At 42.9% G+C, this 13468-nt stretch overlaps 1 protein-coding gene across 5 annotated transcripts in view; it reads left to right on the top strand.

The window, feature by feature from the left end:
• Window positions 9067–13468, top strand: part of NTN4 (netrin 4) — a 130345-nt gene continuing 125943 nt past the window's right edge. For 3 of the 5 annotated variants that reach the window (XM_013963984.2, XM_013963986.2, XM_013963983.2), the window contains exons 1-2: window positions 9067–9655; window positions 12410–12939. In XM_013963984.2, coding sequence (XP_013819438.2) covers window positions 9601–9655; window positions 12410–12939 — 585 coding nt within the window. In that variant the 5' untranslated portion in view covers window positions 9067–9600. The remainder of the gene's footprint in view (window positions 9656–12409; window positions 12940–13468) is intronic. The other 2 variants (XM_013963985.2, XM_005680465.3) reach the window with 1 other exon arrangement.

Below are 13468 nucleotides of genomic sequence, written 5' to 3'. Positions count from 1 at the left end.
GGACCACAGCACGCCAGGCCTCCCTGTCCATCACCACCTCCCAGGGTTTACTCAAACTCATCTTCATTGAGTCGGTGATGCCATCCAACCATTTCATCCTCTGTCATCCCCTTCTTCTCCTGCCTTCAATCTTTTCCAGCATCAGGGTCTTTTCAAATGAGTCAGCTCTTTGCATCAAGTAGCCAAAGTATTAGAGTTTCAGCTTCAACATAAGTCCTTCCAATGAATATCCAGGACTGATCTCCTTTAGGATGGACTGGTTGGATCTCCTTGCAGTCCAAGGGACTTTCAAGAGTCTCCTTTGTGCTCCAGATGGACGATTTAGGAGTACTGGGCAAGAGAAGGCTCAACCCCAACTTAGTCACTGGTCCTAACTAGCTGTATAACCCTGAGTAGACTGGGGCTCATGGAATAAAAGGTTTTAAATGTATAGTCTCAGCAGACTTCAGTTTTCTCATGCCATAAAACAGGGTTGGCCTAATAACTTCCAAAGTCTTTTCCTATGCCAATATTATATTGTGAAAATTACAAAATAGGTAGCTACAGTACAGATGGCAAATGTTCTTAAAATTATCCACTTTTCAGGGGAATTTAAATTCATTGTTTATTGCTTATTATTTCAACTGTATCTCTGTTTATTTATTTATTTATTTTTTTTGGCTATACATCGCAGCTTGTGAGATCTTAGTTTCCCAACCAGGGACTGATCCTGGGCCATGGCAGTGAAAGCACTGAGACCTAACCACTGAACTGCCAGGAAAGTCCTTCAACTGTATTTTTATGTAAATGATTCCTAAACCTGTGTCTGGACACTTGACTGCTCAGCTATTCTCTTTAGTTCAACCTGTTCAAGGCCATCTCCTATAGCTCCACCTCCTTAAGCAACTGAATTTTCTGATTCTTCTATTTTGATAAAATAAGCCATCATTTTTTTACAACTAACCAGATTCAGAGCCACCAGGTTCTAACTTCTGACTTTCTTCTAACATTCTAACCTCTTTCTTTCTTCTGTCAATACCATGATCATTTACAAAGTCCTGTCAATCCCCTTGTTTTTTGTTTTTCCTTCAATTCCTCTCTCTCTATCTTCTCTAACACCACCTTGGTTTATATCCAAGTCTCCTCATAAAGTAGCTCTCAACTCTCCTTCTAGGTCTTCTTTTTTCTAATTTATTATAGGTCTTGTGTGTGTGCTAAGTCACTTCAATCATGTCCAACTCTTTGCGACCCTGTGGACTGTAGCCTGACAGGCTCCTCTGTCCATGTGATTCTCCAGGCAAGAATACTGGGGTGGATTGCCATGCCCTCTTCCAGGGGATCTTCCTAACCCAGGGATCAGACCCACATCTCCTGTGGCTCCTGAACTGCAGGTGGATTCTTTACCACTGAGCCACTGGGGAAGCCCTGCTATAGGTCACATCTAGATAATAACAGCTGTGATCACGTAACTTTTCAACACAGATCAGCTGGACTCACCAAAGCATTAACTATTTGTCCCTAGTCTACTTTTTCCCCATCTCCTGCTGACCCCTCTCTTATTAGACACTACTCACTCTCCCGGGAGGCACCTTGTATATTCACTCCTGTTCATTACAAGCAAGGCTCACCCACATTGGCCACCAATCCATCTAAACCAATTCCAATGTTAGGCGTCAAATATGTCCACATCCTCTGGATAGCTCTTCTAATCTTCTGAGCCCACAGTGTTCCACCTGCTACTAATCACCTACCAATATGTCATTAATCAGATACTGTTTTTTTATCATATTCAGCCTTAAGTTGTTACAATTTTACAATAAAAATGTGATCATAACAATTATATGGTATTGCTGAAAATTTCAAAGCTAGAGAAACGGTCATCTCTAGTAGTTTTAATATATTGTATGCCTTTTTAATATGTATGTTTTCCATAGGTATAGATAACTAAGGTATAGATAGTTATGCTATCTATAGCTTCATGTTTTGCCCCCATTCAATATATAAGAAAAAAACTGTAATTGAGGATAATGAAGTGATCTATGGGATGACAGAGGGGCAAATAACCCTATTGGAAGAGTAGAGAGTAATAAAGATATCACAGCAGTTATGGCTGAATTGAATTTCCAAGGATCTGCCAGAGCTAGCCAGAAGCAGAAGAGAAGAGACAGAGGGAGAAAGTGTGCAGAAACAAGGAGCTTGAAGCCCATTGTTAGCTCAGAGACTGCAGGAAATTCACTGTGGGTGGAGCCAAAGACCCTGTGGCAGGAACTGGTACACGGCGCATCTGGGTGCCAAGCCAAGCAGCATGAATTCCATCTGTCAATGACGGGGAGCCATGAAATATGTTACTAGGTGCTTGGGCCAGATACACTGGTGAAATATTAACATTTGATGACATACATATGTATACTTACACTCAACCTACTCTTCTTTCTAATAGAAGAGGTTTGATTTTTTAAGGGTGGCAATGTGCCCAGTTAAAATATTCACCTCCTCAGACATCCTCATGGTCTGAAGAGGCCACATAACCCAGTTCAGGCCAGTTAGATATAAGCAGATGTGTGGGGCTGCTGGGGAAGCTTTTAAAGACTCAGCTGGCATATATCTTTTCCCCTTCTCTCTTTTCCATTTCTCTTGCCTAGAAGGGGGATACGAGTCCTAGAGGTGGCACAGCCATCTTGCAAACATGAGAAAGAAAACCGCATAAGTCCTAATGACTTCCTTGTTCTGGACTGTCTACCTCCTGCCTCTTTGCCATGGGAAGAAAATCAATCTTGATTTGGTTAAGCTACTGAGTTGAGTCCATGCAATTGAATACAATCCTATCTAATATTATGTCCATTTCTTAAAGATTTGCAATGACTTATCATATGAAAGGAGAAGTCCTATTTACCTTTGTTTAATCTAATATTGATATCATCCGACTACAGAGCTGTTTTTCCTCAGAACACTTCGTATATCTCACTGAGCACGAGTATTCTGTAGAAGTTTGGAAAATATTACTTGTGTTGATCCAGTAGATGGATTTAGTTATGACATTCTACTACAGGAGGAGTAACATGCTAGTAGAGAAAGATAGCTTAGATTTAAATGTGTTGAATTAGTCTAAGTGGAGCTGTCCATTGACGGCCCTGAAGCTCACGAGTGACATTTGGGAATAAACAAAGTAGGGTGGTGGATAAATCCACAGCTCAATGGGTTAAACCGACATTGTGAAAGTAGAAACTATTCTATGGGTGTCTTTGCCAAAGAGAAAGTTGGCAATCTAGTCTCGAACCCTTTCTTTAATTGCCTTCCTATGCCATTTCTCTTGAAAGAGGAAATGGAAAGAACCACTGTGCTTAAAGTCAGACATGCCACAGTTCAAATCCTGCCTTGTCAGTTTACTTAGCTGTGTGAACTTCGCTCAGATATTGAACTTCTCTGAGCTTTGGGTTTTTCAACAAGGAGTCAACAACCTAACTTTAGAGAGTTGCTATGAGAATTATAAAGTATTCATATTGTGCCTGGTAAATTATAGTTGCTCCATCAGTGCCAATTCTCTTCTCCCTCTAGTTAGAAAAGATTTGTTGCTTCATACTTTCATCTCCTGTGTAGCAACTTTTAATACAGCTAAAACAGTATGTAAAATTAAGTCAGGGCAACTCTTTTGTTTCTGCCTTTTAAATACCCATATATATTTCCACAACATTTCGCAGAAAACCCCAAATGAACTTTTTGGTCAACCAATAACTTGAAGATGGAATACTAGGGCAGGTCAAAGGACATTGTATGCACTTGATGGATTTGTATATTACTATTTTATGTATTTAACAAAAGAATCACCTGCAAGGCAGGAGACCTGGTTTCAGTTCTTGGGTTGGGAAGATGCCCTGGAGAAGGAAAAGGATACCCACTCCAGTATTCTGGCCTGGAGAAGTCCACGGTCTGTATAGTCCATGGGGTTGCAAAGAATTGGACACGAATAAGCAACTTTCACAACAAAACAAAGTGTTTCCAATGTATCTTGCTCTTGTCTAACTTTTCATAAATATTAACTCATTTAATATGCATAATAACCTTACTAAGTAGATACTGTTATTATTCTCATACAGCAAATGAGGAAATAATTGAATCAAGAGGTTAAGTAACTTGCCTTAAGTCACACAGCTAGCAGGTGGCAGAGCCAGGCTTCAAATCTGTGGAATCAGATCCCATAGTCCATGCTCCTAGTTACTATGCATGTGTGTGTGCTAAATTGCTTCAGTCGTGTCTGACTCTTTGCAACCCCATGGACTGTAGCCACTATACTCCTCTGTCCATGGGATTCTCCAGGCAAGCATACTGGAGTAGGTTGCCATTTCCTCTTCCCCTAATTACTATACTTCTATATAAAAGACATAAATAAATAAGATAAATTACTCACATTGCTTACTATTCTTTCATCCTCATGAGGCCTTTGGTAGCTGTTTCTTTATCTATTTTCCTACATTAAAAAATAATTGTTTGTCTCTGAGCAACTTTTCATTAATGTCAGAAATAGAAATATGTATAGAAAGTTTTAGCTAAGAAGTATTTTGAAGAGAAAGTGTTTAAAATTTGTGTCAGTATAGTGCTGTCCGGAGGAGTTATCTCTGTAACAACATAACTGTTCTTATTTGTTTGAACTTTCTAGATTCCATATAATTAATCTGAACAAGAAAGAGCATGCATTTTTTTTTTTTTTTTAAGAAAAGTAACGCTTACCTTCCTGGAAGAGCAAATATATTTTCAAAGGTTCCTGCTCTCTTCCTAGGAATGAACAATTATAGCCAGGAAGCAGATGAAATAAGAAATACAGTGCCAGTGGTAAGAGGCTTAGATGAAAGCATAAGGAAATTCCCAAGATGGTGTTTTTAAACGGCATTCAAAGGGAATAGACCAGGTAGACAACAAAATATAGGATTATTTGAATGGAAACAATTCTCCATTTCATTTTCTCCTAACGGTTTTCTAGTTCAAAAAGAGAAGATTGTACTCATGGAAAACTGATGGATACGCAATGGTTAAAACACAAACAAATCTGGAAATCCATGTCCTATCTCTAGTATATATTTATTGGATGATCTAAATTTGGCATTTATGTCTTTCACATAACTTTCTCTCTCAGAAAATGTGAAAAATTTTTCCTGTTCCTTCCCACACATTGATGCTTCCAGGATAACCGAGATAGTGTTACAGTTCCATGGAGGGAAGATACTAAGTGTACTAAAATCACTATTTCAAAGTTCCTCCTTTCCTTGGAAATGTATAATAATATCAATGCATACAGTGTTGTTAAGGAGAAGGAACTGGCAACCTACTCCAGTATTCTTGCCTGGAGAATCCCAGGGACAGAGGAGCCTGGTGGACTATCATCCATGGGGTGGCACTGAATTGGACACAACTGAAGCGATTTAGCAGCAGCAGCAGAATACAGTGTTGTTAAAGAATCAAATTTTCCATAAAAGTGATTATTTTTTCAGAAAATACTTATCCCATTCAGAACTAATAGTTTCCTTTAAAAAATTTAATCATTTTTAAAATTTAACAATTTGCATTTGTGGATTTTTTCCTTAATATTTATTGAATGCTTGCTATCTGCAATGTATTTTAGTGGAACTCTTTCCTCTGGTTAAACAAAATATGTTTACCTTTTATTAATGAGGCCTTAAGATATCAGCATATAAAAAGGGGATTTTAATTTGCTTGAAGCATAATATCAGTTGACATCATAAAACTTCTAATACACTTTTAGGCTAATGAAATATAAGCCCTAGACCTAAGTCAAGTGAACTATTAGTTCAGTTTTATTCTACACCAATTCAGACAAACCTAGAGTTGAGTTCTAGGTGCACAGTATAAGAGCAACATTGACAAAACAGTAGTATATCTGAAAAGGGGTGAATAAGATGGTTAAAGGTTTGGGAATCCTGCTATACGGGCAATTAAACACTTGGAGAAGAAAATAGGAGGAGCAACACAACTTTACTTCAGACTTTCAGATACCTATCGGAAAAAGACTGGACCTATTCTATATTGTTCAGACTACTAAACTATAAACATAGGTAGAATTTTAAGGAGAAAGATTACAATAGTACCCAAAATGAAAAGGGCTGCTTTTGAGGCTTTTGTTTACTGAGATTTCTAGAACAGAAACTGGGTGACCTTTGGACAGAGATTCTGGGGAGAGGATGTGATGAGCTAAGAAGTTGCCCTCAAGGACCCCAAGGTCCCTTTTGATGCTAAATAATCCATGATCCAATAGAACGTGACGTACTGTACTAAGTTATAATAGGGTGACACCTTTGCAGCTTTTTGATGCTTTGCCTCTGAATTAAAGGCCTCAGATTGCTATGGGGTTTTTGGTCCTTACGCTACTTCTTATAGTTCTATCATCCCCTTTATGTTTCCCAGGTGGTGCTATTGGTAAAGAACCCACCTGCCAATGCAGGAGACAAAAGAGACGGGGGTTCCATCCCTGGGTCAGGAAGATTCCCTGGAGGAGGAAATGGCAACCCACTCCAGTATTCTTACCTGGAGAATCCCATGGACTGAGGAGCTTGGCAGGCTACAGGCTACAGGGTTGCAGAGTCGGTCACGACTGAAACAACTTAGCATGCACAGCATGCATCCTCTTTTTTACCAGGTTGCCCCAACTTTGTTTTAACAGCCTCCTGATTCATTCTGCTTTCTTACTTCTAATATGCTGTCATTTAGGATAACAGCATAACCAAACTTATTAACACTGCGTGGATATTTTAAGTGAAGACCTAAAGAGCTCACCTGTGAATGGTATATGGACTTTTTGCCATCAATTTTAGTTCTTGAAGGCCTTTTTTAGCTTTCTTTCAAATTCTCAGGAGTATTCTAGATCTGTCAATTATGTGGTGTCTGGAAACTTGTTATCAAAATTCCATAGGTGTGCTAAGCTTCCTACTAACATAAATTTTTTTAAAAAAATTCTAAACTCATTACTGAAATTTTCAAAAACCCTTAATCACAGGCATTGTATTCCCTTGATTATCACTGAGCAAGATTTTCCTTAGGTAGGTAAACTTTCCTGGTATAGCATCTTCAAAATGAAAATAGAAAAAAAAAGTAACAAAAAAAATTTCAATGATGAAAACAATTTATAACTAAATTAGACTATGTAACCAAATGAAATTGATTAGAAAGCTAATTACTATTCTCTACTGAGCTGCTCCATATATAAAATATTGGTATAAACATACAGATTTCTTTAGAATATGGGGAATCATTCTGATTTTACTGGTTTTCTTCTTAATCCCTGGTCTTTAGTATACTGCAATCGTTTTTTAACATAACCCAGTCAAAAATGTTTAAAGAAAATTTACTGTATATCTAGCAGGTGTTCTCAGTTAAGAATAAAAGAAAATGATAATAATGTTTTGTTCAGACTAAATATAACAGACTGCTTGACCATTAAGGAACTCACTGTCTCCTTAAAGGAAGTAGGAACCAGTTACAGAGCAATCAAAGAAGTATATTATCAAGGCAGCATTGGTGCAGATAGTAATGCCCTTAATATTTGTAATGGGAAATGGAGTAGTTCTGCCTCAATAGGGTAGAATCAGAAGTTAATAATAAATGTGCATTTTTTTTCTTTTTTGAAAGTTTGCTTTGATAATTAGGTTAATATTGGTGTTAAGAGCCCTTGGACTATTTCCTGTCATTTATTTGGTAAGAATAATATAGAGAGATGTTCAATAGACTCAATTGGAAGCATTTCTATAAGATATGAAGAAAGCCCCAACATTGCCAATATTTGAAAATTCAAAGGGTTTATTTTCTGAAATGTTATATAAATTGCTATTCCACATCTTTTGCCACTTTCCAGTGCTGGCCAGAATAATTTTAATGTCTCCCAAATGGATGATGCTGACCACGTCCCAGTCCCTCCTGGGAGATATAAAGTTCTTCTATAGCCTCAGCCGAGTCATAAATAATACCTACATGTGCTACAAAGCTCTAAATTGTCATCATCAGCAACACACACAACTGAATTGTATCTGTAAAACAGTTACTTTTCTGGACAATATTTAAAGGCACAGAATGAACACTGCAATCAAAGACTACTTTCTACTTAACTTTTGCCAGTTTCCCTGGATGTGTACATAGAACTAGATTTTCATAGAACTTGCGAAAATCCCTGATTCAAGTGCTCCATAACCGGCATCCATTATCAGCAGCCCGGCACAATGCTATGGACAGTTAGCAGCTTTTGGCTGCTACTAAATCTTCTCCCTTAGGTTATTTCACAACTTTCGCAGCACAACTGGAACGACAGTGCTTGGACGGACCAAAGAGGTTATCTTTGTCGTGCCCCTGCCTCTAGACAAGGATGTTCTTAAACTGGGCACTGGCTAATCCTGTGCCCCTTTTCTTTTAGCACCCTGAGTTTGAATTAGGGAACACTTTTTATATAAAAACGGATACACCTCGGATAAAGTAAGCATTGAGTGTTTAGCCAAGATGCTCTCCCCCACCCCTGAGGGTCAGCAGAGAAGCGGCGAATGCAGTTAATGAGGTCTCTCTTGCCCATAACCCCGATTGGGTGGGCGTGTGTGTGTGTGTGTGGGGGGGGGGGGTTCCATCCCTGGGTCATGAAACTTTGGGAGAAGGGGTGGCGGGAGAAGAGGGAGGGTTTGTTTTTGCTGGGGGATGTGGGAAGTAGGCGCTAGCCTATTTCGCGGTTTTTTAAGCCCCTTGGCATGCCCTGACCTGATCAAGAAGGAGTCAACTGCTCTGTGGAATGTTCCGGGAGAAGGTGGGAGACGGCCTCTAAAGGAGCCCTGTGGGTGCTGGAGGGCACCAGGGGGGTCACGCAGGGACATGCAGGGCGAGAGCCGGGAGGGGCAAGGGCGAAGCTGGGGGCCCGAGGTGACGGGCGCGCGGAGGGGCGGAGGCGGGCGGGTCAAGCTGGCAGCGAGGCATCGGGGGCGGCCAGTCTGGCGTGGGGGATGGGGTGGGGGGGCGTCCCTCCCCGAGCTGCGGCTGCGACTCGGCCTCACAGGCTACAGCGCCCCGGCTGTCAAAGCGAGCGCGGGGGGCGGGAGGGAGGAAGGGGTGGAGGTGCGAGGGGAGGAGGGCTGGCACCGGAGCGCCGCGGTGTCGGTGCAATAAAAATGCATCCCATGGAACTGCCCATGGAGAAGCAGGGGACGGAGACGCCACAGCCAGAGGAGGTGGTAAAAGCGGAGGAGGACGCCCAGGAGGCGGCGGCGGCGGCCGGGAAGTGAAAGGTCTCGCAAAGTTCAGCGGCTGCTGCGGGCGCCGAGCCCCGGGCTAGCCGCGGAGGAGCCCGCGGACTGCTCCGCTGGGCAGCGCGGCCGGGCAGGCTATGGTCCCGGGGCTTCTGCCGCCCCCGAGGTGCCCGGGCCCCTCCAGGCCGGTGCGCGAGGGTCACCCCACCTCCCGGCGCGGCCCCAGCCCGCGGCTTCCCGGCGCCCGCGCCCACTGACCGAGCCAGGCGCCCCAGGAGGAGGAAGAAATAAAGAGCCCTGGTTCCTTCCGAGGACTTGTTGGCGCTTCATCCCACAGCCGCGAGGGCTCGACTCCCTCCCGCGCGCCCGGCCCGGGTCCTCCCGGCTTCTCCCGGCCATGGGGAGCTGCGCGCGGCTGCTGCTGCTCTGGGGCTGCTCCGCGGTGGCCGCAGGTGGGTGGTGACGCTGCCGGGCCCCCACCCCTCTTCCTTCGCTCTTGTGTTCCCCATCTCGGGACTCGGGGATACAGGGGAGCGCAGGCTGAGAGCGCCGAGCTCAGCGCCCAAGGATGAAATGAGTGGCCATGTTCCGCCTCCTTTTCCCCGGGTCTCCGCTGTTTAAAATATTATTGATTTTTGTTTTTTGCAACTGCGATACACATGCCCTTGGATAACCCAATATCCTGGGTGCGCCCTGCCTGAGATAGTGCGACCTTGGTTTTTTCTCGGTTTGGACTAGTAAAAAACTGCCTTTCCACTTTGTGAGGGAACAAAGGACCAGGCTCGCCATCCCCCGGCACTACATGGCCTGGGGAATGATGGGGAGGGGTGGCCCAGCGACCCTGGGCGCGCGTGGGCCGGGGCCGCTCTCTTGTTGAGAGCGATCGCCGTCGTCCCCGAACTCTTGCTGGGTACTGGGGAGCCAGGTAGGGACACCTGGGGCGGGGTGAGGGCCCTCTCTCCGGGACAGTGGCTAGAACTCAGACCCCGGCCTGGGACGGTCGGTGGTGATCACCCTAGGTTGCCAGGAGCTGGTTTGCCGCCCTGGGGAATTGGTACCCTGGCGGAGGCTCCGCGGGAGGTCGGAGGCGGGTCTGCTTCCTGTCTGGGTAACTGGACGCCGGGCAGCGGCGTCGTCAGATGCGCCTGCCCTTGCACTCCCACCCCGGCTGCCTTGGGCTGCCCTTGGCCACCAGTCTTAGCTTGCTCTTTCTAAATTTGGGAGCCCCTTCTGCCCCTCTCTCTCCTCTTGTAGGTCACCTGGTTTCCAGTTAGGGGCAAGTGCAGTTCAGGGTGTAAGGAGGAAAGAAAGTGAGGAACTATTTGGCCTCTTGGTCTCTCAAAGCATCTCGCTTGCTCCAGAAAGGAGTGTGGGCTGGAGGGACTGACGGGTGAAGAGGGAGCACTGGCACACTTCTCCCTTCCCTTCGGTTTCATCTACTCTGCCCCCAGAGATGCCGGCATGAAGAAAAGCCAGGCTTTAGAATATGCATCCCAAACCCCAGTCGGACTGTTAAGGGCCTCCTTGCTATATTTGGATGGTCACTTCTTTAGGGATCTCTAAGTATTGTGTCCACCGATTATTTATCTGACTCCAGTCTTCTCTGGATTACTTCTTAGTTTTTTTGTTTGCTTTGGTGGGGGGAGCTCTAAAATTACTCATAACGTTTCCCAAGAAACTGTTAAAGGGTCTAAGCTTTTATTTTAATTCTTGTTACTTAAGCATCCCTGTGTGCACTTATGTATGCTCCCCCAACCACAAAGTGAGCTTTAATAAACCTTTCATACCATGTTATGGCAAAAACATGCAAGCAATCAAAAGGTGGTAAATAAATATCACAAGGCAAGTGTTTCAAGTCAAAAATACTTGTACGGGCAGTATATGATTTCCCCTGAAATGCTTTACAGGTGAGTCATAGCACATTGTGTGTTCGTGTGATGTTGGCCACAAGCAGCTGATGCCCCAGCTAATCAGAAAAGTGGCAAGCAGAGTCCAGACATAAGGCACACTTGAATCTGACATTTAAAAACTATGCCTAAGGAAGCCCTTTCTTGAGGTTGCAAAGACTATGTGAGGCTCGTGACAGTGTGTGAAATGTCTCTCTTTTGGTCTAAGTTGTCATTTGGCTTATAGTGATAACAATTCAGAGGTGCTTCCTCTTAAGAAGCAGAAACGTTCAATTAGCCAGAATTTGGGGTTTGACTTCCTTTTCCTTCATTCCCTCTCTGTTTTAACTTTTAAAATAGATAATTTTAAGGTATTCATAATTAAAATGACAAGCCCAAATTAAAGGATTATATTATGTAGTCAGGATGTTAATAGGTGGATAATGTTTATCATTTTAAGTAATTTTGAAACATTAAAGTCTGTTGGGCCTTTGTTTGGGTGGAAGCACATGTTTCTTTAAGAAGGTGTTTTAGTTCACAGATTATGTTTAAAGGTGCTATTAGTGGCTGCCAGACTGTAACCACTCTCCTGTTAGGCAAACAGGTGACTACTATATAACCTGTCGTAGGGAGAACCACTCAAGAGGGAGAGAGCACATCAAATAAGCTTTTCTGTCATCTGGTAGTTTAGATGGTTTTTTTTTAGCTACATTTACTCAGTATTAAAAACAGATATTGCACATCTGAGTTCCTTAAATGAGATCCCATTGTATATCAATATCTCATATTGACTTTCCTAGAGAATTTGTCCCTTCATATTTTTGTCTTAAAAATATGGTAGAATTCTATATTCCCTCCGTAATGCATTCTCATACACATATTAGATAATGCCAAGGACTCAAATTATATTTGAAAGACTAAACTGAGTGATCTTAAAAACATTGTTGGTTTTTAGTATTATTTATGTCATGGTTTCAAAAGCAAATGAGTGTGTTTCAAAAATAGAGACTGTTTAAAAATATTTGAAAAGGTTTAGGCCCATTATCTTTTCCCAGTGTTTTCACTTTCCTTCCTCTCACCCTTTACCCAAAGTGATTTTATTTTCTTTTATGTGAATTGTACATCTGAACATGAAACACGCATGCAGGCACACCCTCATACACTCATGCACACTCACACACTTCCATATTTGCATTTGGTAGAATTTCCTCTTTACTGAAAGTCTCAGGGCAACATGGGGACTGTTGAAGATGGACTGGGTGGACAGAAGAGCTTTCCAGATGGGTTTGTCTTGAATGACATATGCTTTCCCATCTCTAGGACTGAGTGGAGTGGCTGGAGTGAGTTCCCGCTGTGAAAAAGCCTGTAACCCTCGGATGGGAAATTTGGCTTTAGGGAGAAAACTCTGGACAGACACCACCTGTGGTCAGAACACCACTGAACTGTACTGCTTCTACAGTGAGAACACTGATCTGACTTGTCAGCAGCCCAAATGTGGCAAATGCAGTGCTGCCCAGCCTCACCTGGCTCACCTACCAGCTGCCATGGCAGACTCCTCCTTCAGGCATCCTCGCACGTGGTGGCAGTCTGCTGAGGATGTACACAGAGAAAAGATCCAGCTAGACCTGGAAGCTGAATTCTACTTCACTCATCTAATTATGGTGTTCAAGTCTCCCCGGCCGGCAGCCATGGTGCTGGACCGCTCCCAGGACTTTGGAAAGACATGGAAGCCTTACAAGTACTTTGCAACTAACTGCTCGGCTACATTTGGCCTGGAAGACGATGTTGTCAAGAAGGGAGCTATTTGCACTTCTAGATACTCCAATCCTTTTCCCTGCACTGGAGGAGAGGTAAGGGCACACGTTTAGCTCTACACTGTAAGTAAGGTAGAAAAATGTTACCAGCCCACATTTTTTTTAAAGCATGAAGGTATACTTGTAGCAACATGAATGAAATTAGAATTTTTCATGAGCTTTATTTGTCATAAATTATTTCTCACCCTGAGACATGCATGTGGAATCATTTTCAAGCGGGTTGCCCACTGGCTAGGTTTAAATCGAATTCTAAGATTTTAATTTTTTTTCATTTTAAGGAAGAGTAGATAGGCAACATTATCAGTTTACCTTAGAAGTTTAAAAGACTACTGATTTCTTCAGTCTGCAGGACTGCTTACTGTGCCTCTGCAGGGGCAAGCCTTACTCAGACTGCCTGTTCCTGGAGCCCATGCCTATCTTCCTGCGAAGTTAACATAAATAGGAAGTAAATAAAAACAAAGCCAAGGGAGGAAAATACTATGTTTGTCTGAAGGATACTTTTGTATAACAGAGGAGTTTTATTGTTAAGATTAAGAGACTGCATAGCAAACAAATGAAGCTAGTT

This window comes from Capra hircus, chromosome 5 (genome assembly GCF_001704415.2).
Source record: "Capra hircus breed San Clemente chromosome 5, ASM170441v1, whole genome shotgun sequence".
Taxonomy (NCBI): Eukaryota; Metazoa; Chordata; class Mammalia; order Artiodactyla; family Bovidae; genus Capra; species Capra hircus.
Note: the sequence above shows the minus strand (reverse complement) of the source record. Positions and strands in the feature narration are given on the sequence as shown.